This window comes from Ammospiza nelsoni, chromosome 20 (assembly GCF_027579445.1).
Source record: "Ammospiza nelsoni isolate bAmmNel1 chromosome 20, bAmmNel1.pri, whole genome shotgun sequence".
Lineage (NCBI taxonomy): Eukaryota > Metazoa > Chordata > Aves > Passeriformes > Passerellidae > Ammospiza > Ammospiza nelsoni.
Window position 1 is genome coordinate 12045921 of NC_080652.1, and position 25309 is coordinate 12071229.

The following is a 25309-nucleotide window of genomic DNA, read 5'->3' on the forward strand; positions in this document are numbered from 1 at the left end:
GGTGAAAAAACTGAATGCTTAAGAGTCTGGCTTTGTATTTTAGAGACTGCTCCACTGTGACTTTAAGCTACTCCTATGGCATCCTCAAATACTGATTCTTGCATATGAAAACTCCCCTTCATTGTTGTAACTCATACCACATACCTTTGGGAAGCGTGGCCTTCATTTAGTATTAAGTATGAAATCAGGTCTCCTTGAATAGTGGGAAGAAAAAATCACACTAGTAATGCTAGACAGTTTTGTCCTCTGAAGGGACAAAAGCTTCATGAAAACTCACGTTTTCAAGTTGTGTGAAAAAAAAATGACATTAAGGCAGGAGGGAGGGAGGGAAGGCAGGAAGGAAGGTAGATCAACCTGAAGCATTTCTAAAGCATGTGATGTAGATGCAGCTTTAAAGTACATGTCAAATAGCACAAAAATATGTGGACAAATACTTGTTAAAGGACTAGTTTGATTCTTCTGGTTCAAAGGCTCAATATTTAAAGCTGTCATATGGAAAAACATTTTGAAGAGAAAGATTCTGGAGAGAGAGAGGGTTTGCTGTTTTCTCATTTTTGCTAAGCTGCCATGCACTGCAACCAGTATTTGCTATTAGATGTACAAAAGTCTATGGTTCTAAAACAGTAGCTTCAGCTTCCATTTCAATAAAAAAAAAAAAAAAAAGATCAGAAGTCAGGTCAAGCACAACTTGATTTCAGACTTGGTAGCAGATTTGAACGGTTTAAACATTACAAACTATACTTCAGAGTCCAAACAGGTATATTTAAACATGAATATAGACAAAATTTTGTGGTGGATACTGTTAGCATGCTGCATTGCATTATTTCCAAAACAACCCATTCCCAAATGCCCAAATAAAAATAAATGATTGTGCATTGCATGATGATACCATTGGATGTGCAACTTTGGTTCATGCAAAGTCTCATTTTATGGACACACTGCTGATAGGCCATAAATTCCTGAAGATTCTGTATGTATGAGCTTTTCAGCCATGTTCTTTCCATAACACCAAATGGATACTATGGTCTGGCATACTGGTGGCAAAAACCAAGCCTGTATCATTTTGGCCATTTAGTCCATTTAACCAAGACATTTCACCAGCCAAGAAACTTGAACCTCTCTTTGACTTTCTATATTCTGGTAAAGGCCAGCGGCTTATCAGTTTTTCTGTCCTCAAGTCCATTATGTACAGGTATCTGTTGTCAAACAGTAGAGCAAATATCTCTCCAAAGCCCAGCAACGATACATTTGAGAAGTCTGGAGGTTTGATAACCCTAGAAGACAAGAAAACAGTGTTAGAATCTCCCTCACAATGTTGTCATGAGCTTGAATTACTAAAGCGAATCCTGTATGTGTACAGAAAATGTGTCTAAAGTCATCATTCTGAAGTAATTTAGAAAGAATTAGATGCAAATCTTTCAAATTAAGCAACTGAACACTTTAGCTACAGTCAGGCCTGTGGTTTCACTTCTGACTTTATATACTCAGGACAGACCCATCTGAACATAAGTGAAGGCTAAGGTTTGAAAGGGATTATTCTGCAGAGCACAAGGAAAAAAAAAGAGCCATTTCTACATACAAATGAAAGAGCAAATGTACTTGTGTTTTACAGTAAATTTCCATATGGATTTCAAGCCTCAATATCTTTACACTAAGAGGTAAAAGCTGTTATTATTCTTTTGATCATCACTCTAAAAGGCAGAAGTAAAACAGAGACATGCCTTCTTTTGATAACCAGGTTTGATAAATCATCCAAGACTAGTCCTTAGAATGCTGTTTTACTGATGTTTTATGTTAAATTAACCATGGGAAGAAATAAAAGTATTTTTTAGTTCCCCAACACCTTGATGGTGGCTTCCCTTAATAAATAAAACATGGAACAGAAACTGAAGAGTTGAGTCTTCCACAACTGCCTGCATGTTTGATCATAGCATTACATAAAGCAAAGAACTGAGGCACAAAAATATGTGGGGATGAAAATCTGCTCTCAGCAGTAAGAGTCCATCTTTCTGTTTTGAAAGATGGGAGAGTAAACTAAGAGGTGAAATTGCTCAGTTATTCTTACTCATAAGAAGCACTTCTGGAGATCTTTCAAATATCCACAATTATTCAGGGCATTTGTATTAAGGAGTCTGCTAGCAGTTCTAAAATGCTTTTTTTTCTTTAGTAAATTACTATCTTTGATGCCACCATTTCCAACTCATACAGCTTGATTCTTTATGTGGAAATGGAATGCCATCATGTTCAGTCCCTCACTGCAGTCTGATAGATTTCACTGTCATTCCACAACATTAAAGGAGTGACAGATCAGTGGTGCTATAAGGAAAAAGAGACTTTTTAATTTCTTGTCCCAGCAAAGGACCCCCAGAAATTCCTGCTTGGTTCTCTGTATAGCAGTCTCCATGGTAACATTAGCTTTGCATCACTACATTTCCACATTCACAACTACAGCACTGCAGTCTGGTTTAAGTCTATACTGAACCACTTCAGCTTACAGAATGAAAATATGGAAGAGAATTAGCATGTGGCCAGAAACAAAAACAGCAATGAAACGATTCATATTATCAGATGACAAAATTAGAATTAAACTGCTCGATATGTGTAAAGCAAGATGTTTACAGGATTTTATTCAAGATTCTTTTGGTCCACATTTAAGGTAAGCTAGTAAAACTGGTTAACTACTTTTTATTTATTTAATGAAGACTGAATCCTAAACTGAATGGTTTACCTGAGAATATCATAGCTGGCAAAGTCCCACTGGTATAATCCTAGTGCTGAACTGCACACTATGTATTTACCATCAAAGTGCAGCCTAGGCTGTAGGGAGATGCTGCGGTCTTCAGAAACAGTCAATGTTCTTAAGCATTTGCAGTTTATTTCCCTTCCAATAGGCCAAATCTACAATTAGAAAACAGTTAAAGACCGTAAGAAAAACACATTATAAACTGTTACATAAATAGAGCAAGCCTCACAGTCTCTTTTTAAGCATCAGGTAAACGTGTGCGTGAGTTTTTTCCAGAAATATTTATCTTTTTCAGGTAGAAACATCAATTTTTTCAAGTGACTTGTCTTACAGTGCAGCACATGTTGTTTCTAGCCTAAGAAATTCCCAGTGAAAATAGGTACTTTAAAGAATGGGAGGAAAAAACAATCAACCGTCCAACTGCGACGAAACACTTCTATAGACACAAACTTACAGCACTCTCCAACCCCAAAGTCCCCAACAGTAACAGTATTTGCATTTATCTGTTTCACTGTCACAACTTGGAAGCACCAATTTCTTTGCATTACCACTGTTGTAGAGCTATCATTTAAAACTAAATGCTAAGGCAAGCATTGAAAAATTAGCTTCCAAAGAGTTTCATGTTCTGCACGCAGCCTCTAAAGCAGGAAACGTGGGGAAAAACTAAATCCTATTGTTTGTAAACAAATCCTATTGTTTGTAAACTTCAGCAAACTACTCAAGCTTTTTGCTTCCCAATGTACCGAAAAAATATATGCATGATATATGGTACATACCTTGATTTCATACTTATCTGCACTTAGGAGAATATAATCCCCAGGACTATGCATAAGAGATTTGACTTTGCATTTCTGCAAAACGACCTGTAATTGAAGGATGGTAATGATTTATATTGATGCTGTTAAATAAATAAATTTTCATTTGCTTTTTTCATTTCACTGACCACCTGCATAGTGTACCCATGAATATAGGCAGTACAAATACTTAAATACTTTTTAGCAACTGAAGGAAAACTACAGTTTACACTCTTTTGTTCCTACTAGTGACAATTTACTGTACTAATAAGCAAACATACATACTTCATCTGTACACCCCTCATCTTTCAAGTTCTGAAATAACCAGAGGAAAAATATTGTTTCATGGTCAGATTTTTGTTATCAAGATCATTATATTTTTACATAACTTTTAAAGCTATCTTTTTTCAGAACCAGTTTTTATCCAGTCTTTGAATCAAAACACTGTTTCCTAGTATTAGCCCAGCTACTTTAGAATTGAAATATCTTCAATGGTCTGAAAGGTTTAATTACATCTTAAATATTTTTTCTCTTGAAATGTTATTTTGTAGTATTTCCAGATGTTCTTCAGATTCTAAACCTACCTGCAGGATTAGGATATAAAAATTTAGAACGTGTTACAAATTTAGTGCAAATAAATGTGTGAGATTAATTATATATCAATATTCCCACCTTAGTGACCCATTCTGTGTGTCCAGTAAGGGTATTCAGGCACGTTCCTGTTGATAAGGCCCACACTTTCACAGTGAAGTCTGCAGAGCCACTGACCAGAATATCAAGTTCATCATTGTAATCCACACTAAAAACTTCAAGCAAAGAGGGAACTAAATAAGGAATACCAGTCTCTATGCATGCATTTTTCTGTGAGACACTAGTAGCATCTGTATGAATTTAGCAGCTTCTAAATTCATATGCTACCACATCCTTAATTGTTCTTGAACTGTATAAATGAATTGTTGCTCTGGATGCCTAAGTTTACATTGCAAATTTACTGGGGTTTTTTGGCCAAATTAAGAGCATGTATATCAGTGGTTCCTTTGTGGCTGGATTGTGGCAAAGTGTAACTTAAGCTAGTTCATATTTCCAGAGTTTTAGTAAGATAATTCCACAGGATTAGTATATTTTATAAATACAAGGAAAAAAACTACAGCTGAGCTGAGAGTATTTCTAAGTACACGACAAAGAACTGAATTATGAGGGCAATGCAAATATCTATTCCCAGCTCCCATTTTGCTCTTTGCTTTAAGCTCATGTCTAATATGGGAATAGAAAAAATGGCCATGGCCATGTATGCCCTGCTACCTAAGATCTGCACCTCTTTGAGACTTGAAGCTACTGAATAACCGTGGCATTTACTGTTACTTCCATGCAATTGGAAAATGCTACATGGGTAAGCTTTGGCATATTCAGGGACAAGTGTCTATCTGTTCTGGTCACTTTCCCTGTTGAGGGAAACTGAGGGGACTCAGATGACAGAGAACAGAGGCTGAACAAACCAATGAAGCTAGTGTGCAAAAGCTAAATTTAATAATATTTTGTTTGATGATGATGATGTACATTGCTTCACTGGTGAAATTACAATTTTAAAATTTCAACATACCTGCACCAGTATGTCCTCTGAAATGCTGTGTCTTTGCCCCAGAGCTCCATTCCCAACAGGCTACTGTGTTATCGAAAGATCCTGTTACAAGCTTTTGTTCATCAAACTTCACTGCAGCACAAGTGTGTGTCTGGATACCATATATGCACTGACCTGTGCTTACATCCCACAGTTTTGCAGACAAGTCATCTGATCCTAGAATATAAAACAACAGGATAAATGCAAGATTGGTAGATTCTGGCACTACGTCTGACTGATAGTGTCTACTGAAACAGATGAACGGAAATTTCATGTGACACATCACTCAGGTTTTGACTGTACTGCAAGCCTCAGTTTCTTTCAGGAAGGAAAGGGTTCCAGCAAACTTTGAAATATAGATGAATACCAGGCCTCATATCCTGCCACTTTCTTTTCTCTACCTGAAGCTCCTCTTTTTTCAACTGCTAGCTTTGGAGAGCAAAATAAAGCTCTGGACTCCTTACATCTGCTTTTCCTGGAGGTTTCAGTACAAAAGTTGTCAGAAAGTTTTGACAATGCTATTTTCTGTGTGTAACATTCACTACTGAGTAGATAAGTGAAAGACTGGCTAGAATCTAGTCGTTGGCTTCTAGTTAGCATCCTACTGTACCAACAAATGACTGACTGAAGGAAGTATTCCCAACTTAGTGTGTAACATTATCATTCCAAATTACTGGAAAATCCTTGGAATATGCTCTGACAGCAATTCATTGTAACGGTTATTATTTTTTCATACTAAGGCTTCATATATGTTCTGTCTGTAACTTAAGTTCAAACTGAAATACTGCAGTCTCTACTCTTCAGGGAGGAAGCTGAAATTATGTGCAAGTCAGACTAGTAGCAAGGTTAAATCTAGTTTTACAGCACTTCATAAAGACTTATGGTAGGAACTGAAAGTGCTTACAACCTTGTTTCAAAGAAGATAGGATTTTTCTTCCACGCTCTGAGAGACTGAAGTTCTCTCACAGCCTAAAGTCCTTTTAATTGAAAGTTATCTCTAAGAGGATAGCTAACATATCTGTACTTTCCAAATGGGCTTACTCATTGTAACAGCATGATCAAAATCATAGAGCAATCTGGATTGGAAGGGCCCTTAAAAATCATTTAGTTCCAACCATGGTGCCGTTGGCAGGGACAATGATACCTACTGTTACTATTTCTTTATCAAACAAAGACATTGGTCTCCTTGTGCTCTTAGTAAAGTGACTAATGAGTTTATTAGTACACCAGGTGTTTAAAAAATTGAAAAAATAAGTAATTTTGAATTATCATCTGTATTCACACTATGACAATAATTTGTCTGGTAAAAGAAAAGCAAATTGTTTGTCATTAATCTTATGAGGGGGAAGAGAAAACAAAGAATTTTAAGACTCCCAAGTTGTCTGTCCTTCCTACCTGTACACAGAAGTCCATCTTTATAGTAAAGTGCATATACTCTGGCACTGTGTCCAATTAAAGAGGATGTCTCAAAGGCTTCGTGGTCCTTCAGTTGCTTCATCCTTAAAATAGCTTTTAGGTAAATCTTCTTCCAATGTAGAGGATCCTGAACAGAGTCATCTATCTGCCAACCCAAATTCTTACAGGCAGTCTGCCACACCTCTGTACAGGCACTTATAACCTTGTTCCACTGCTTAGAGACGAGGCAACATGTGAGTAAGGTCTGCGGATCAAGCCATTTTAACAGATAAAAACTAAGTTCCAATGGAAGAAGTTTGAGGAAGTCCCTCTTGAGTAGAATCTCTAGATTATTGGAGAGGTGCCTGAGCTGGACTGCTCCACTCAAGCTAATCAGGTGATCCAGAGTTTCATTTTTCTGCAAGTCCGTCAGAGAAAGAAATGCAATAGAAATGTTATCAAGCCATGCTTCAAAGTCCTTTTTCTCCATAAGGTTATGGAAAAATTTACCTGTGATACATCAAAATACTGTATTAGTTCCGTTCAGAAAATAAGGCATGAATCACATCTTTATTACTGGTACATAAGTATTCCAAATGGCATGTTAACACACAGATAGAAGAGACCAAATGCATTTTAAAATATTCTTTAGGTTAGGACTAAGCATTTGCATGCACCCTGAACTATCATTTGTCCCACAGCAGACTTACAAGTAAACTGTATCTAGCTAGTGAATGTCAGCATTCATTATGAATGTTAACATATTTCTTGGTTTAGATTAACACTTTCAAACTCTGAGTCCAATAACGTAGGGGTTAGTTTAGGTTTTACACCTATTGCAGCAAATAAACACTGTCTTAGAGTTTACTTTTACTCATGGATTATTCTATAAAAGGAAAAAAAAACAAAACACATAAGCAGAGTGATAAACTAGTTACTAACATAATGTACTCATACCTTCCTTCTGAACTATTTTAAATACAAAGTAGATAACTAGTTAAGTTTTCAAAAAAGTATACAAAGATGTCTGACAAATTGTGCTGAGGGATACGTTAGTCTTTCTAATTTTTCTATGTGGCCCACGTAAAGGCCTGAACTTGTGCTGGTTTAGCATCAGTTTTGATGTGTCTGCACCACTTTGACCTAAATGCATTTTAAAAATCCTGTTGTTGTATTTTTTTTTCCTATTTCCTCAGTTTATTTCCACTGGGACTTAACTGTGAAATTGAATACCACCCCCTGAATGCACTTATACTATCCTGTGACATCTCAAGTTCCTTCAGCGACCTGGGACCATTGATTAAGAAGATAAACATCAGATAAGCAGTTAAAAAATAACATACATTTATTTTCTCTGGAAGGTCTAATTCATTAGATAACTGTCTGAATTTCACAGCACTCCCAAACTGAAAGAACTGAGGTATCTGAGTGGGACTCAATAGCATGTTTATTTCTATACACACATTTTACCATCATAGAATTAGATCTTAGAGCACACCTCTTAACAGGGCATAGGAGTACAGAAAATTACAGTCATCTCTATAAAAGGCTGCACATGGCATGCAAGTGTTGGTAAAACATACAAGAAGGTTCTGGATGTCAAATCCACAGAACCAGCTGCTCTTATTAAATCACAAGTTCATTACAGTAACTTTTACTGCAGACAGCACTTACCAGCTCTCCTCAACACACATGGCAGTGAATACAGTTGCTGTTGAAACAGGCATGTGTTAAAGTAAAAAATTCTAATAGGCCGGCTACGAATAAAAACTCCGTGAGCCCCAAGGCGTTCGTTGTATTCAATACATGAAGATATTACTGAAATTAAGGGCTGCTGTGAGGCCGCTGAAACCAGTGCTCGAGCCTCTTTTCCAGGTGTTACGCAGCCAGCCCTATCCGCTCCCCCCGACCGCTCCCAATATACCTCCACATGCAAAAAGCACGGCGAGGACTGCAGACTCAGCGCCGCTGCTGCCGATAGCTCCGCGTCGCTCACCTCAGGTAGCAGCCCGGTGCGGGGTGTCCGTCGGCGGGCAGTCGCCACGGCTTGCGCGGACTCCCGGAGTCCAGCACGGCCGGGTGCTTCCCTGCGGCCATCGCTCCTACGGCAGGACCGGCTCTCAGCACTTCCGCAGCCCACGCCACAATCTGCAGGCACCCACGGCAGAAGGGTCACCCCCAAGAGGAGACCAGGGCCTCACGACCGCCCGACGCTGAAGGGAGGGGAGGCTGGGCCAAGCCCGCGCTGGGCGAACCGCCGGCACCGGAGAGAAGGCGCTCCCTGACCCGTCGCTCTCACGAACAGGCGGCTTCCGGCGCATCCCAACGTCATCGTTCCCCGCCGCCGCGCCCAGCCGCTTCCACCCGGCCCGCTTCTGCTGTCCGGCGCGCTCGTAGCGGCGCCCCGGCGACAGGCGACCGGGGACGGACGCGTCGACGCTTCCCCACAGGCGAGACACGGCTGCTGAGGAATTTGGCTGCCTGCTGGGTTCCGCCGCTTCCGACTCGTACCCGAGGTTTTGCCAAGTTCTGTTTGTTAAGAATATTCCTGTAATTATTATGATGAAAAATACACTAGTGTTTATCATACTGACTTACAGTCACGTATTCTCTCTCCTTGTGGTAGAGGTACGGTGTCGGTGGAACCATGCACAAATCTAACGTGAAAACTGCATCCCCCTTACTTGATTAATTTGGACATAATTTACTTTTTCCTACTTAACCTGCATTTATTTTCTTCACTTTTTAATTGCAGGTTTTGCCTTTGCCTGGGTCCAGCTCCATGGTTGCTGATATGTGAAATCTTCCTACTTAAAGCAAGAGGCGTATCTAGTGCTGCTTGTGTGTTAACCAGCGGGGTTATGGCCTTCTGAGGAACCCAGAGAATTTCGGGATTGTATAGTAAGCATTTTATAGTAAGCGAATTACACTTATTTCTTCAGTTCCTGTGTTCTTTTAACCTGGTGTACTCACTGTAATGGCCATGTGAGAATATTAAGTGCATTGGGGCCAATATCTTTTTTTTTCTAAGATGTAAAATAAAATCTAATTTTATAAATAAATGAAATTTCCTTCCTTAACTCTACCTTTTCCTTAGGCTGCATGTTACAGTGAAGAGTGCACAACATAGCCTGGCTAATGTTAGTTTCAGACTGCAGTACTTGATGTTTGTGTGGCTGTTATTTCTGTTAATTCTGACCACAGAATTAAGTCCTAATCCCAAATGAAGATGAATTCTTGGCTTTCGTGGACTTAAGGCTTTTTTCTTATTGTTGTCAAGGTGGCTAGGAATGAATTTAAAAATGCATTTAAATTTAAAGGGTTGTAGCTCTTAAGAGAATGTCTTTGCTACTTTGGGAAAGATGATTTTTCAAAAGGAATTGCAAGGTCTTGGAGACAGTAAGACTACACACTTAGCCAGAAAGGGAGAAAAACTAGTTTGCAGTGTTAGTTTACAGAGTAAAGATCCCCAACTGAAGCAGGTCTCCAAAAGTCTAAAAGATGGCTGGAAACATAAACCAAACCTAGATTATGGCTTTTATCAAAGACGGGTAAAGCTTAAGACACAAACAGCAATCTCATAGGTATGATACAGCACTTCAGAAAACTCAAATGGGAAAAGCAGTGCTGTGTGTTACATCCTTTTTCAATTCTTGTCTTTTTACTTAGCAAATTTGAAAGTCATTAGTCCTGCGTGTGTGAAACAGGTGAAAGAAACAGGTGGGGTCAAATTTATTGTTTATTACAGATGAAGAAATAAATAATGTTTCTTCATCACAAAAGTGATAAATAGTACTTAAAACACTTTCAGATGTGATAGGACTGTCTCTATTTGGATGTCGTATCTAAAATACAAACCATACATGCTATCATATGACATTAAAAAAATGGTAATACATCAGCATTTAAGACCAATGGTAAAGAGTCTTTGATCACAAATGTAGCAACAGTCTTAACAGTATGCCATTATTAAATTACAAAGCAGTCTGCTACCATTCAAAGACAATTAAACTGACATTCTGGATTGATAACGCTCTGCATAAATCCTTACATAGCATTTTCCATTCAACCAGGTAAATATGCAGAAAAATATCTCCATTTTCTCTTCAAGTCAGATGCTAGTACCACAATTTCCAGTAGCAAAGAGGAGTCAGTCAGTTACAGGTCAGCAACAAAGTGAAGCAGCTAAACAGTACACAGGCTGGTGAAGTTGCTGTGCTCAAGTAATAAGAGTAAAAATACTTTGTAACCTGCATGCAAGTACAGATGTTTGCTGCACAATCTCTTGAGCCTTCCCATATTGTTAATATTAGGTTTCCAGGGTATAATTTAGTCCTTCACAAAAACAGATTGAGCCTATCAGAGAAAACAGTGCTTTAACAGAATAAGCAAGCACTGTGCATATGAACCATGACATCGAATTTTTAAGAATTAAAATAGCGTGATACCCATTTTCACACACAGATGGCAACGTAAATTATTCTGAAATACCTTATCACTTGCTGATGGGATTTTCTCTTCCCCTGCCTTTTATGACCCCGTTACTTTAATTTCCTATATATATAACTCAGGATTTTTTATCCCTGAAAATTTACAAATACATATAACTATATATGTATATATATTGAAAACCAAATCCAAATGAAAAGGGTTATATATTTCAAATGCAGACTAAGCCAGCAGCTCTGGAAAAGCCACTGCATCTGCAAGGAGTGTTATAGACCCACACCTTTGGAAAAACATGTTCAAGCTAGACGTTACTGGTCAAATATACTTAGAACAGCAGAAAATATATGTCAGGAGTAGCAACCTTAACCATATGTAACTCGTTAGGCAATAACGCTACCCATTCCCTGCCCTCTTAAGTACTGTTTAAGTATTTATTCAGTTGACTGTCAAGTACAAAAAAATTCAATCTGAATCTATCAAATACGAATACATGCACATTTATAGAAATAATCACATGAAAGCAGAGAACAAACCTGCTGTTCATTCCAGGTGCATACTTGCATGTATGTTATGCATTGAAAAACAATGGCAAACCAACAAAAAAAACCCTAAACAAACAAAACAGCAACAACAACAAAAACAAACAAACAAACAAAAAACAAACCAAAACCAAACAAACAAATAAAACCCCTCAACCCAGCAAACCAAACCCTCCCTCCAAAACCTGAAAAAAAAATCGCATCCAACAAAGCAACAAAAAACAGCCCACACCACTAGCCTTCAGAAACCACACAAACCAAAACAAAGAAGAATCCCCGCAGCACCCCCAAACTAGTAAAGGACTATAACTAGAACAGGCCTTACTTTGCAAACCAGGAAACCGAATGCATGCATGCATTCACTGAACCTAGAGAGCAGTTCTCTTGCTACCATGAATAGCCATAGCCCTTTCAAATTTCACGTGGGTTTTTGTTTCGTATTAGAAGGAAGTGTTTCGTTACTTTCAAACACTTATAAAATATTTATGTGTACTGCATTGCCACTAGAATAAGGAACTGGACAAAAATGACTCTGTACTGGTTTCTAAAGCCCAATCTGGCTTTAGAATAAGGCTCATCAAAGCCTTAAGGGCTCCATATTGTGTGTGTGTGTATGTGTGAATTAACTTAGCTCATGTGTCTGGGGGTTCTTAAGTCCTAGTAACACTTCAAAGTTACGGTGATGGTCTATATGCATGCTGCAATTGAAATGCAGGACAAAGATGACAAGTAGCCCAAAATTTTGCATATCCATTTTGAACAGATTTTTGAATGGTGGTGCACAGGTGTATGTACTGGACTAGATGATAACACAGTGGTCCTTTCTACCCTCAACTATTTTGTGACTCCATGCATCATTAACCATGCTGGTGAGAACACACAAGTACATTCTAAATTAACTACCTGTACAATCTAATGCTTGCACCAATGTAAATGACATTCCTATAATTTAGTCAGACTAAGGCACAGGGATGAAGCGGTGACCAACACCATTTAGCCAGGAGTTTAGAGCCCTGCTGCTGCCTACAAATCCAGCACATTGGGATAGAAAGTATTTCTTGCAGAAACTTAGCCAAGGGTTCAGAAAGGGCCTAAACTTAACCTGATAGCAAGTGTTCAATCTGGTAACAATTCTTCCTTCATGGAAACAATTCCTTCCTCCCATCCATCTTTAGCAACATTTTTCAGTTTTCCTATCAGAACAATACCCATCTTACATAGTAGAGTCAAAGATTATCTTTTCTCCTAACCATAAGATGGTCAGCCAGCATCAAGAATGCAGCCTACAGGCAGCTTTAACACCCAATGTGAAAGGAGAAAGGATTATGTTTACAGTGGACATGGCTACAATTTGTGCCCAAGACTACTTTTTAAGTTTTAGAGAGTATATGCATGCACAGGCTGGAAAAACAGAGGGCAAACAACATGGCTCCAACACTGGAGTGAATGACACTATAGCCATCCCAGCAGCCTTTCAACAAGCCTTGTCATCTTACGCTAGTCTTAAGAAGGAGAGGTTCTGCAAGTGTGTAAGAACTTTGCCCTTTATAAATGATGCACAAGAGCTTTGGTATCAATCCCACCAACTGCCTCTAGATTTTCATTAGCAGCCTACATAGTAAGGATGATGTTTTGAGAGAAACAATGGCTAGAAGCTAGTTCTCCTCACATGAAGAGACACAGAAATCATAGTGGTCTGTTCAGACTACTAAAAACGTCAAAGAAGTCGCATCCTTGTACAAGGTTGTGTACACCAGCAATTTCACGATTGTGTCGGTTATTGGGTTTTTTGATACAGTAACTGTGATAAAGACCTTCACAGAATTTGGTTCCTGTGCCTTGTGTCAAATAAAATTGGAATATTATTTCTATGTTCTCTGCCTCCTACCTATGTTCTGGGCTGCTCTCCTACAATAAGTAGGTAGTAAACTACAGATACATGGCTCTAAAGCCTCAGCTACCAACTCCAGGTGTCATCTAACCCAAACAAAATGTTGTTTCACTCTCTACTTCTTTAATTATATGTTTTCCCTCTATGACACTCTAAGTACAAAAGCAAAAACTTAACAAGGCACTTACTGGATACATTAAGAATGAAGACATTATTTTTTTTCCCCAGGATTCAGCACCTTCCTGTCCTACACGAGCAATGATCTGTTAAGGTCTGGTAGTTCCTAGTGTGACTTGCTTAGCAGCTTGTACCAGGCCCATTAAGTCAAGCTACAGCATAAAAACAGGTAGGAGGTGAGCAGGAATGCAGTTGCTGCTGAGCTTCCCTCTTCAAATGATACCAATATCCTGTTCCAGGTGTGTACCATGAAGCCAGTATGATCTAGTTTTGTCTTCAGTAATCTAGTGTCTGTACTCCTTACAGTTCATTTGCTAGATGTCATCAATACTATAATTACAGGCAAACCTTCAAAGGGTCTTTTTTTCTCTCTCTCACACACACACATTCCCACCCACCCACCACCCACTCTCTTAATTAGCGGTAATACTTTACAGCCGCTACTGCACTTCTGGTTCAAGAAAATAACTCTTGCTTTATAGCCCTTTCTTCTGTAATCAGCAAATGCTGTATCTATATGCATTCTGACTGCCATCATAGCCAGTAGTCAAGCTTTCTGTCATGATCTTCTCATTCTTCTTATTCTCCCTAGTGCTCCATCTCTAAGGCTATACCTAAGGATGTGTTTGCTCAGGTTCTTCAAAACAAGTTTAAAAATCTCCATATATTGCTTCAACTGCTATCAAACAATGGTTAATCATTTTAAATCATGCTGTGATGGCACAGGTGAACATCTGGAGTATATTTAAAATCCAGTATCCTAACAGGGTAAAGCAAAGTTTCCAGTTAAAATTTTAACTAAAGCCCCAGTTTTGAAACACACTGGTACAGTCTTCAAAAATATCCACAAACCAGAAATCAAATACTACATTGAGAGAGCTGTTCTTGGAAAAAGTTGGTTCTTCTCCTTTTTAAAAATATGTAAGTGCCAGCAGTGACCCCAAAAGTGGATTCAAAAGTGTTTACAACAAAGTACCGCATGGTACTTTCAGATTTTCTTTAAACCTTAACTGTCCAGATAAATAAGGATAGGGTAAAGTAACACAATCTCTGGAAACAACATTCTAAAAGAATAATTACAAGTTTTTGCAAATACTTCAGTCTGGTACTTCCTTTTAGATGCTTGTTGAGGTTCACCCCACATATCTATGAGTGCAATACCCACTAAAAGTAATAACAGCCTTCATCTCCAAGACTAATCATTGTTATTGGAAATATTGCTTCTTCTGTTGATTAGCCACCCCAGTTGAGAGTAAGAAATTACACTTCCAAGTAAGACCTTGCATATTTTCTTATGTGAAGCAATTCAATCATAATATATAATTAACTGAGAAAAAAATCACTTGGCAATCACCAGTTTTACATTCAGACAGATGCCAGCAAAAGGCACACATCTCCAGATGATCATGCTTGAACAAAATTGAAATCATGACATACGGGTGATATTATGAAATAAAAACCAAGGATACAGAAGTATTTCTATATTCAGAACAAGAAACACTTGCTAATAAAGCTAAAAACATCATCTATAGAAAAGCTTTCACGAAAAAAAACCCCAAACCAAACAAAATCCTTGCAAAGGTGTTCTAGAGGAAAGGGTTTAAAAAAAATTAAAAATCAAACTTGAAATATAAACCCCTTTAATACAGTAAGAGACAAGATCACTGTTTCATCACAGAAGACTACCTTATTAGCACTGAAATTCCAGTCTGCATCCAGTTAGAAAATTACAACTATCTGAAATAATTACTTATACTGTTGGTGCAAGCACAGACAACAGCTAATGATGATGTCTGCATAAGAATCTTTTTGTAGTCAGACAATTTGGGTTGGCTCTTCTGCCTGTAATGGAAAAAGCTGCAGATGCACTACAATAAGAGTTTTCCAGTAGATGGACCTAAGTTTTTGTTTCCGCATTTTTTGTTTGTTCGTGAGTTTTTTAGGGTTTTTTTTTTTTGTTTCAAATTTTCGAGAAATATTCTGCAAGTTTGTGTCTTATAGAAAGGTTCTCTGCTCAGGGATTTTTATGCCAAAAGAGTTTTCAAGTTTCTCTAAACAATGAGCCAAGGAAACACCATCTTCATATCTCACCTGATTCTTCAGTGAACATACCACAGATGCATCAATTTAGGGACTGACTCCAGTGTTTGAAATGACCTTGCCTGCAAGCCTTTTTTTGTTGTTGTTGTTATGTTTTTCAAAGACTGAAAAACCAGAAGTAGTGATCTGTGTTATAAAATTCCTCTTCCAACATGACATACACTGTTGTAAAACAACTCATGATAGTAATAGCAGCAATTAACTTTGCTGCATGTCATTTAGGTAAGTCAAATTATAAGAAGCTTAGAACAAGTAATTCTTTTTGTTTACTTAGTTTCAGCCTAAATCTCCCACTGATTACCTACTGTTAGAATGCCATGAAAAGTAATGCTTCATTAACTGAGAGAACATACCTATGTCAAAGATAAAAGCATTGCCAAATCAGGCTGTGCTAACCAGAACATGGATTCCATAAGGATTTATCACCAGTACTTCCAGCCACATTTTACTACCAGAAGCAGTGTTTGTGACATTGCCATAGAGCTTACAGAGCTGTAAGAAAATGTGAAGTAAGGAAGAAAGGTATTAAAAGTGTCTTCATTTTAAGTCAATGATGTCTTCATCATATAAAGAAATCAGCTGAAATGGATAGCTAGATGGTGAGTTCTCCTCCCTGTTTGCTGAAGTATCAGGATCTGAACTAGTGGAAAGATGACGTCTTTCAGAATAGCCTTCAAATGAGCTTGAGATTATCCTGCAAAGAGGAATACAAAAGTTACTAAAAAAATACAGAGGTCAGGGCAGGAAGGAACAATGGCTACTTCTAGATCCAATTGAGTTATCCTGAAGATGGACACAGACCATTACAACTAAGTTTTCTCCTGTTTTACTCTACTAAAAATGATCAAAAGGCACTATTAATGAAGCCCCTCACCCAAATAATTTCCAAGTAGGGAAATATATCAAACATAATTTTACACTGCGAGAGATTTTTTGTTTTGTTACCGTCAGTCTCCTGTATCTTGCCAGTATTCTGTATTCTGCCAGTACTCTAGGCAAACATAGGTTATGGAAACAATGAAAACAAGAGAATGGCATTGGGGGTGTCCTGGTTCAGAGCAAATTTGGGAGAGTGCCAAACAGACAAAAATGCTGCAGTACTTTTTCACAAAATGTATTCTGAAAATAGCAACACAAGAGCATACAAAGAAAACAAGAGTCTGCACAGTGCAGCTGCAGTAGTCCAAATTTTTATAACAGGTTCAGCTGCAGCAGGTCCCAAAAAATGCCATTTAGTCTTGTCTTGCATTATTATCATTATTATTATCATTAACATGTCTTTAGCAAAAAGTGTAACTGCTTCAGTACTTATGGTATTCAGATACTCCAACAAACACATTAGCATGAAATGCACATGGATATACAAAGGTTTCAGTCAGCCTCATGCTAACTGAGATAAGCATGAGCAATCAACTGAAAATATTTATAGCCTAACTTAGGCTCTTTTCTAAAGTATTTTTACCTGTCACTACTAGTTGATCTTACAGCTCCCTGCTTAGGGTCTGACTGTCTTCGAGAAACCTTTTTCAGCTTCTGTGCACTTTCTGTCTTGGGTATAGGCTCATCCAAGAGACCTCAATAAAGGAATAAAAGACTTAATACTTTCAACATAAAACAAAGTACTCATGAAAAGGTTAAGGTATCTGTTGCTGGTTTCCATTACTAACAATTTCTACCTAACTTAAAATATGGTCATCTTATACACGATCAGACAATGGCTATACTATTTGCAAATAGTGCTTCCTCACTGTTTCCTTTTTGTATTTTAGTAATTTATGAATACTACTTGCATGTTACAAACCTACCTGTGATGGTGCAAAGATTAGAAAGTATATGTTTGGCAACTGATATGTAACACTGAGGAATGAGGAGAGTTTACCCAGCAATTCTTTACGTGTTCTGGTTGCAATTTCTTTAATTTCCATACGAGATAACGGTAGTGAGTGCAAAACTGGAAGAGAGGTAATGCCACTCGATGGTGTAGTAGTGATGACCTTGGGAGCCAAAGGTGACTTCAGAGGTCGTTCAATGCTTCGCCCAACCAGATTGCTCAGAGGTATTTTGTACAGGTTTTTGCATGGAACTTCACCTGAAACACAGAAAGAAAAAAGAGCATTACACTTGCACAACAGAATCAGTTCTTAAAAATTCCAAATGAAAAGTTATAAAGACAAGCTATACTTGTTGAGCTGAGCACTGAAGTGACAAAAATCTTCTTGCTCTAGAGATCTTTCAATACAAATAAGCTAGGAGAAGGAAGAAATACAAGCAATTTGACTTAGAGAGAAGAAGATTGACTCTTGGCAACACGATGACTCAGGAGCGGAACCAGGAAGTCAATTTATATGACCTGTGGCTGGTACTCCGACTATTACACTGCACTCTGTGCAGTATTTCCCGTGTGCACTGCAAACACATTGGAGCCTGGATCCCAAGCAATTTAAATTATGACTCCTCCTCTTAAGTAACACAAAACACCATGTTTTCTTAACTCCTAGAAGAAAAACAAAAGTCCCAAACTTATCATCAAATAAAAAAATTGTGATTACATTCTTTTCCTATCTGCTAACAGTAAAGCAGCAGATTTAAGGGAGAAAAGTGTACACACATCTTACATTATTTAGCTGATACTCCCTTGTTTCTCCTTTATTGTTACACTATAGACTGATGGCTCATACATCGTGTTACACTAAATTGTCTGTGCAAACCTTTTCAAGACTTCTTACTTTTTTGCAAAAGAGTTTCAGCCATTGAGTGGTTATTCTGCTTTTCTTTAACGAAAGGAATAGCGTATGTGAAATGTCAAGCTTTCTCACAATTTTATGCCCCTTTTTGCATTATGACCAAGATACTGAGATTTAATTCTTCCCTTCCTACAGAATTTATTTCTTCAGAACAGTGCTACCATGTATTCAGAAAGGATACTACAGTGCAAAAGCTCAGCCAAGTGCTTTATATGTGTGGAAAATAGAAAATATCTTCTCCTCCACACTTTCAGGTAGGAACTCACATTTTTTGACCATCTTTACTTAAGACCAGCCGCACCAAGATTTGATAACTGTTGGAATGATCAGAGATCACATTACCTTCTAGAGAAGGAAGAGGTAATTCTGGCTTTTCGTAAGCTGTTGGTGTTTGAGGAGAACTCTTTGAACTTATTTCCTTAGAGCTGCTGTCACATGATCCACTCACTGCAGCAGTAGCTTTAAAATAAATATCCGACTGAAATGACAAATAACCCATCATTAGAACAGTGAGATTTTCTTAATCATCTTCTGATTCTCTTTGTCCTTGATAAACTAGGAGCAGACAGATGAACAATTATTGCAGATAAAGTAAGCATGTATTTCGGTTTTGTTTGTAACGTTTTTAGCGGCAGCAACTTTTTATGTAAATTAGATCCTAAGACATCACAGAAATAGTCAAACAATATTTTTTTGTCTTACCCTTGATGCTACAAGCTGAAGCTCAGGCACAACTGCTGTGTGGACTAAGTTCCCATTCACCACTAATCGGATCTCAATGGAATCAGTAGTGAAGGCAAGAACATAAGGGAAAGCACAGACTGCAATGAAATAGAAGTTATTTGGCAAGGAAAAATGGTTAAAGCAAAAGTTTCTTGGATGCCCTACAAAAACTGTTCTTGACCTCCTATGGCAAGTTCCTTTCTTATGAAAAGTGTTGTCTAACATACTGAAAAAAATTTCACTCTTCATGCCTGGCAGAATATAGAGGGAATGGAAAATGTGAAACACAAAAAAGAAAGGGGAAAAAGTTCAACAAAGGATGAACTTGGTACCAAGGCTCTACTTTTCAAAATTATCAGAAACTTAAGTCAAGTGGCATCATGAATGTAACATGCTTATTCCCAGAATACTGGAATTCCACCAGAGCCAAGTGCTGGCAAAAATAGAAGCAAAAATTCATCTACTAAAAAGAGAAATTTTCTTACCAACAGCATAAGGAACTTGATTCCAGCTGAAGTGGAAGTCATAAGCTGATGGCTGGACAAGTGGAGAATGTCCACTGAAAGGATATACCTTTCTGTACTGACAAACATCTGCAGCAAAACAGAAAAAAGGAGCATCCATCACTTTACACTCTAAGCAACCACCACCCATTTTATAGGGAGATTTTGCAGAAGGGTGGACATTATTCACACAATCAAACATTCATGTAAAAATCCCTCTCTAGCCAAACAGCTAAGCAAAAGTTGCTTTCTCTGTGAACACACTGGAAAGACCAAAATAAAAGACCTATGTTTTAATAAGTTGTCGTACTTCACAAAGTATTACTGTTTCAACAGTTACCAGGTCCCTAATTTGTCTAAAGACATAGAAACAGGCAAGAAAGCTTCAGAAAGCAGCATCCGCAGAATTGTATCTCTCTGCCCTTCAAGTAGCCATATGTTCACGTAATTTACATTCTTTGAAGACTGTTATGCACATGGGTTATTACAGACACCAAGATTTCATTAATCATATAACTTGCACATGTATAAAACAGCTAGTATGACTAAAATACTTGCATTTGTAATTTCTCCAATATGTGTTTAAGTTCCAAAGAATGTATTTTGACAAATTTTCTATGAAACACTAAAATTTATTTTCAGATACAGACCTAGACTCCAATGAAAGAAAATCTACATATGTAGATTGAGCGATTACTATTTTTGGCCTTCCCTAAACACTTACAGTTATAGCACAACAGTAGACCAGCTTCACCATCTTCATATACATCAATAGCTGCAACAAAGTTAACCTGCAAGGATAACGGAAAAGATTAACAAACAGGCAGAGGATACTGTGGATATTACAACTGGGTTGTGACTAACAAGCAATACAATCAGTTGGGGAAGTGCACAACTACAGGTAAAAGGGGAAAAAGAGAAATAAACAAATAAATTTATAAAAATAGCTTCCTTTGTGATGTAATTTTCTGGATGTTCTCAAGATGAAAATTAGTTTCCTTTGTATTTGATTCTGCATAGTACCGAACATTCATAACCATACCACACTGTAAAGCAATAAAAACATAACTTGTTTAGCAATATAAATTTTAGGAAATAGGATGATTTCAAAAAGCTGTGAATCAACGTGGTACGTTAAAGATAACAATTCTTTTCAAAAAGTGATCAAAAATGCACATCATGACTAGCAAAAAGATCAGATACAATTCAAAACCACTAACATTTTACAGAGGTCAACAGGGATGTACCTAAGGATTACTGAACAGTCTGAATTTACAAACTGAAAAGCAACGTTGCTTAAACCATAGTATTTTTACATAGATTAGGCTACATAAATTCTCTTAATTAAACTTTGGTTTTGTCTTTTACATTTAGATTAAAAACAAACGAAAACAGCCACAAAAAGTGGGATATCTGTTCAGGAAATGAGATCTTATTAGTGAAACACATCAGGTTACATTACGACAAATGCTTCCCAAACCATATATACTGCTTGGACAGGGAGATGGCTGAGAGACCGGATTCCATGAACAGCAGTTCTTTGACTATCCTTCATTTAGGATTACTGTGCAGGTCAAGAACTGTTAAGAAAACCTGAAAGTTTACGCGTGCATTCCAAATGCATTTTGACCCGTCTTTTGTAGTGACTGGAAGCCACTGCTGCTCTGTTGTCCAGAGAAATAAGCAGGCAACCCATTTCAACATCATAAAAATCACTAGCTCAGCTCATATTAATTGTCTGCTTTGTCTTCCTAAAGGAAATAAGGATTCCGGTGCAGAAAAGAAATGGGAGCGGTGGATGGTGATGTACTTCTCCACCCCCATTCTTTACTTCTTGTTCCTTCTCATCCAGATTAAGATTGATTCCCAGTGCTGTGGAGAAGTTTTTTATACTTGATCAGCCATGCCAGGGGCACCTCTTCATCACCAGATCCCAATAAAAATAGAGACGATTTAAAAAGAAAACAACTTATCAAGAAGCATCAAATGAAAAAAGTAGCCCCTTATCTCATTAACAACAACAGATTACCTGTGCAAAATATTTTTTTTTTTTTTAATTGGGTCTAAAGCTACATGTCCACATCTCTATTTAGAAACTATACGGGAACTTTTTTCTGAAAACAAAGACATTACCTGAATCCTCTCCCTATGTCCCAGACAGATAGATATTCAGTTATTAGTGGACTGGGCAGCAGTTTCTTAAATAGAATGATAAACAATATGTAAACATTTTAGCTACATGCAAATAGGCAAATCTGAACAAGATACTGGTGGTCAACCACTGAAGTTATTTTGAAGCAATTTTTTAAACAATAAAATACTGATACCACAAAAATAAAGCAAAAAGCTAACTACTGGCTAAGAAGGAGAAATTAACTTTTGACAACAACATTCCAACAATACAGGCTTTTTCCCAATGTCATATCTTATAACTACCTCTCTTGGGAATTATCATGATGTATCCCAAAAGGAATAAATACCTCAGAGTGTCCTAAAGCAAAAAGTAGCACACATGAGCTCCTTACCCTCCTAGGAGATCAGCACAGCATGCACTGAGTCTGCAACAAATTATGCTCAGTCAGGGTCTGCAAAAACGGTTTCAACTGATGAAAACTTACCCTGTTTGTTTCAACATGATGCAATCTATAGGATTCCCCCGTACTCTCATTGATTAAATCAAACTGATGCCGATATGCTACACAGATCATATTGTCACTGTCTCCAGTAGGTCCATCCACCAGCGTCATAACCACTGGAGGGTCAGAAAGGCATATTTCCTATAATGTAAACAATAGAATTACACTCTTTTTCAAATTCCTAGTGTGGGTGCTGCAGGTACTCCATGATTTTAAAGGGATGTTTTCTAAGCACAGAAGCATAACATAGAACAAGCAGAAATAATTCTTGAAAAAATCTGCAAGTTTTATTTAGCATATATATGACTGATTTCCACCATATGGCTTCTTACTTTTATTAGTCTGTGGGTTCAGGAAGATGATAATGCACACTCTGCCTTCCCTGAACCCCCTATACTAGCTGAGTGCTGCTCAGTGTGTTAAGATAACTAGTAACTAGATTACACATACCCGGATGTACTGGAACTGCTCTACTGGAGATTCAGGAGACGATAGCAGAGAGGTGCTGATTGAAGTGTTGTCCGAATTATATTTCTTTGTGACGAGAAGTAGTTTGTTCCGAATAGCTGCAACAATCCTCAGTTCGCTTCCGTGGTGAGTATTAATGGCATACAAATGGCAGCCTGAGGAAATAATGGTCTAGACTCTAAGTGGTTGTGACAGGGTCTGATTTTTTGGTTTGTATTTGTATGATGACTAGTACAACAGGGCTCTGATGGATGACTTGGCAACACAGAATTAAAAACTCCTCAATAGGATTACATTGACTTCTAGGAAAAGACAAAAGCCTATCGCCCTTCTGAAATCCACTTTTAATCCGAAGCACGGGGATTGTCAGTATGCTGCACCTTCCAGCTTTTCAAAGCAGCATACTTCTGAAGACCAGGAACCATTGATTTCCACAAAAATAATGGGCAACACCCAGACTAATCTAAGCACTACTGTTTAATAGGGTATCTGCCAGCGTGCCAGTCCAGCTTCAAGTGTGCTTTATTTCAGTATAACATCCTCACAAAATTCTTCTCATATCTCCCAACCCTGAAATCTTATTTTCCCTTAAAGCTTTTCATCATTAGCAATTTCCATGTAACATGGCTTTTTTACAACATTCAAAAATGCCATGCTGGACTGTACTAGAGTTATTTTCAAATATAAGCTTAGCAAAGTTTGAATTGACTTGTCCAGAGAAAAAACCTACAAGTGAACACCTACACCTGCCTACAAAGAGCTAACAAGCCCTGGGCAGCTGCCAGCATCAAAGCACAGTGGATGTTTCTAATACAGGGTAAGGATAACAACATCACCTTTTGTTCTCTCCAGCTTGTTTTCCCTGCAGTCATATTTGCTTCTTATGATTTTTTTAGTCTCTATATCTTTTTGGACAGCACTGAGTCTGAAGACAAGGATACGAGAGTCTTTCCCTGCCGTATGGAGAGAACCAGGAAAACAGTTTAAAAAAGAACATGGTAGTTTGAAATTAATACTTCCAATGAGAAGCAGCGCCTAACAAACAGAACAAAAGTAAACAAAGCATGATACCTCTCTGGGGACAGAAGACTTACAAACTCTCTAGGATTTACAATTGTAGTAATCAACCCCTTCAGGACGGCAGCCAAGTGTCCCATGGGGTGGTGCTGCACCAAAGAACGATCCGAGATGTTCCAAAGAGTGAAATGCACAATATTTTGCAAATTCATAAAATCTTGCAAAATAACTAAAATACAACAGATATAAACTACAGGACAAGAGTAAAAGGGTTAACTTTAACAGCTGGAACCATGTAGGTGAGCAACTGATAACTGGATCCTCAACAGAGTTTGAACCCTTCAGGATACAGAAGGGTTTTCTCCAGAAATTTCACAAACTGATTTTTGATATAACTACACTTGCCAGATCCTCAGAAATGTCACCCATTCTCCAGGTGTGTGGAGAGAACTGCAAATGGCTCTCACGTAGTTTGAGCTAGTTCTGTAAGATCTCAGGGTGAATTTCACCAGATGCAACCAAATTGGGCAACTCCCAGTGAGACAGAAGGAACCATGTTTTACCCAAAGCTTGGGCAAGCAGAGCTTCAGCAAATACTGAGGAAACAGACATAACAGGGTAAAAAATAATAAACCAACCATATCTGTAATGCTTTCCTGAGTTACACATAAAGATCCTGATCTTGCTTTGTCTATGTTCCCTTTATGAAACTCAATCACAGACTACTCTTTTATTGGATAAAAACCACCTCACTAAAAAAGTGCACACTTAAGCCTTCTGAATGAGACATACATATCTGGCAATACCCGGAGTCAGGCAAGAATGTAAGAACAGGGACCTCTCCTACCTTTGTCTGTTCGGGCAATCAAAAGATCCAGAGTTTCCAACACATTCATCTGCTTTATTTGGAGAGTTTTATCAAATACTTGCACTGACGGTTGACCATCTAAAAGAGAAAAACATATGTATTGAAAACCCTACTAAAACTTACTAGATGCTGGTTTTGAACCATTTCTTTCTTCTAATCGAAGTCTTGGGTTTTTTTCCTTACAAAAATGAAGAGAAAAAAACCCAAAAAGAACGGCACAAAGCGCGTACATGTGCCACAGCATCATAGCCAATACTTCCTCACAGGAGAGTTTTATTATTGTCGTGAATCAGATAAAGCGACTGAAATCTAAAAGTGACATTCCTTTGGCAAGTTTGAGAATTATGATCAAGGACTAACTTCATTCCCTCAGTCCCGCTGGCCTTATGTAGCACACAGAGGATTACAAGGGATCAGAGTAGCAATATCAATGCTAAGGGAAGAAGTATCATTGTCACATAAGCCCTTGGCTTCATGCTCACTATTATCAAGGGCTAAGAAAACCAGACAAGCCATTTAGACACCTCTTGAACCTGGATGCAACCTCCTACAGCTTTTCAGATGGTCAAGAAAACAACATCTGAAATAAGAACGCATTCAGAAATCTGCATTAACACTAGCTCGCCAATATGGCTTGATTCTAC

The 25309-nt window shown here is 38.0% G+C and overlaps 2 protein-coding genes and 1 long non-coding RNA gene across 8 annotated transcripts in view; 1 reads left to right on the plus strand and 2 right to left on the minus strand.

The window, feature by feature from the left end:
- Positions 1–741: 741 nt before the first annotated feature.
- On the minus strand, positions 742–8809 carry FBXW2 (F-box and WD repeat domain containing 2). Of its 6 annotated transcripts, none has more exons than XM_059486399.1 (7): positions 8547–8809; positions 6551–6968; positions 5138–5332; positions 4210–4343; positions 3520–3606; positions 2729–2898; positions 742–1274 (listed from the first exon to the last, which is right to left on the minus strand). In XM_059486399.1, exons 2-7 carry the CDS (start codon positions 6651–6653, stop codon positions 986–988), a joined length of 978 nt encoding a protein of 325 aa, XP_059342382.1. In that variant the 5' UTR covers positions 6654–6968; positions 8547–8809; the 3' UTR covers positions 742–985. The 6 variants fall into 6 exon arrangements, with proteins under 6 accessions (XP_059342382.1, XP_059342378.1, XP_059342380.1 ...); XM_059486395.1 differs by having other exon boundaries at positions 6551–7060; positions 8475–8809; XM_059486397.1 differs by having other exon boundaries at positions 2799–2898; positions 6551–7060; positions 8547–8791.
- Positions 8810–8834: 25 nt separating this feature from the next.
- On the plus strand, positions 8835–9630 carry LOC132082226 (uncharacterized). The gene is made up of 2 exons (XR_009419778.1): positions 8835–9066; positions 9306–9630. It is a non-coding gene; the product is annotated as an uncharacterized LOC132082226 (long non-coding RNA).
- A 641-nt stretch (positions 9631–10271) lies between these two features.
- Positions 10272–25309, minus strand: part of GARNL3 (GTPase activating Rap/RanGAP domain like 3) — a 33134-nt gene continuing 18096 nt past the window's right edge. The window contains exons 19-29 of the mRNA XM_059486256.1: positions 24645–24743; positions 23617–23733; positions 22763–22935; positions 22295–22453; positions 20401–20467; positions 19659–19766; positions 19153–19271; positions 18793–18928; positions 17586–17795; positions 17169–17280; positions 10272–16400 (exon numbers count right to left, since the gene is read on the minus strand). Of these exons, the coding sequence (XP_059342239.1) occupies positions 16244–16400; positions 17169–17280; positions 17586–17795; positions 18793–18928; positions 19153–19271; positions 19659–19766; positions 20401–20467; positions 22295–22453; positions 22763–22935; positions 23617–23733; positions 24645–24743 (1457 nt within the window). The 3' untranslated portion in view covers positions 10272–16243. The remainder of the gene's footprint in view (positions 16401–17168; positions 17281–17585; positions 17796–18792; positions 18929–19152; positions 19272–19658; positions 19767–20400; positions 20468–22294; positions 22454–22762; positions 22936–23616; positions 23734–24644; positions 24744–25309) is intronic.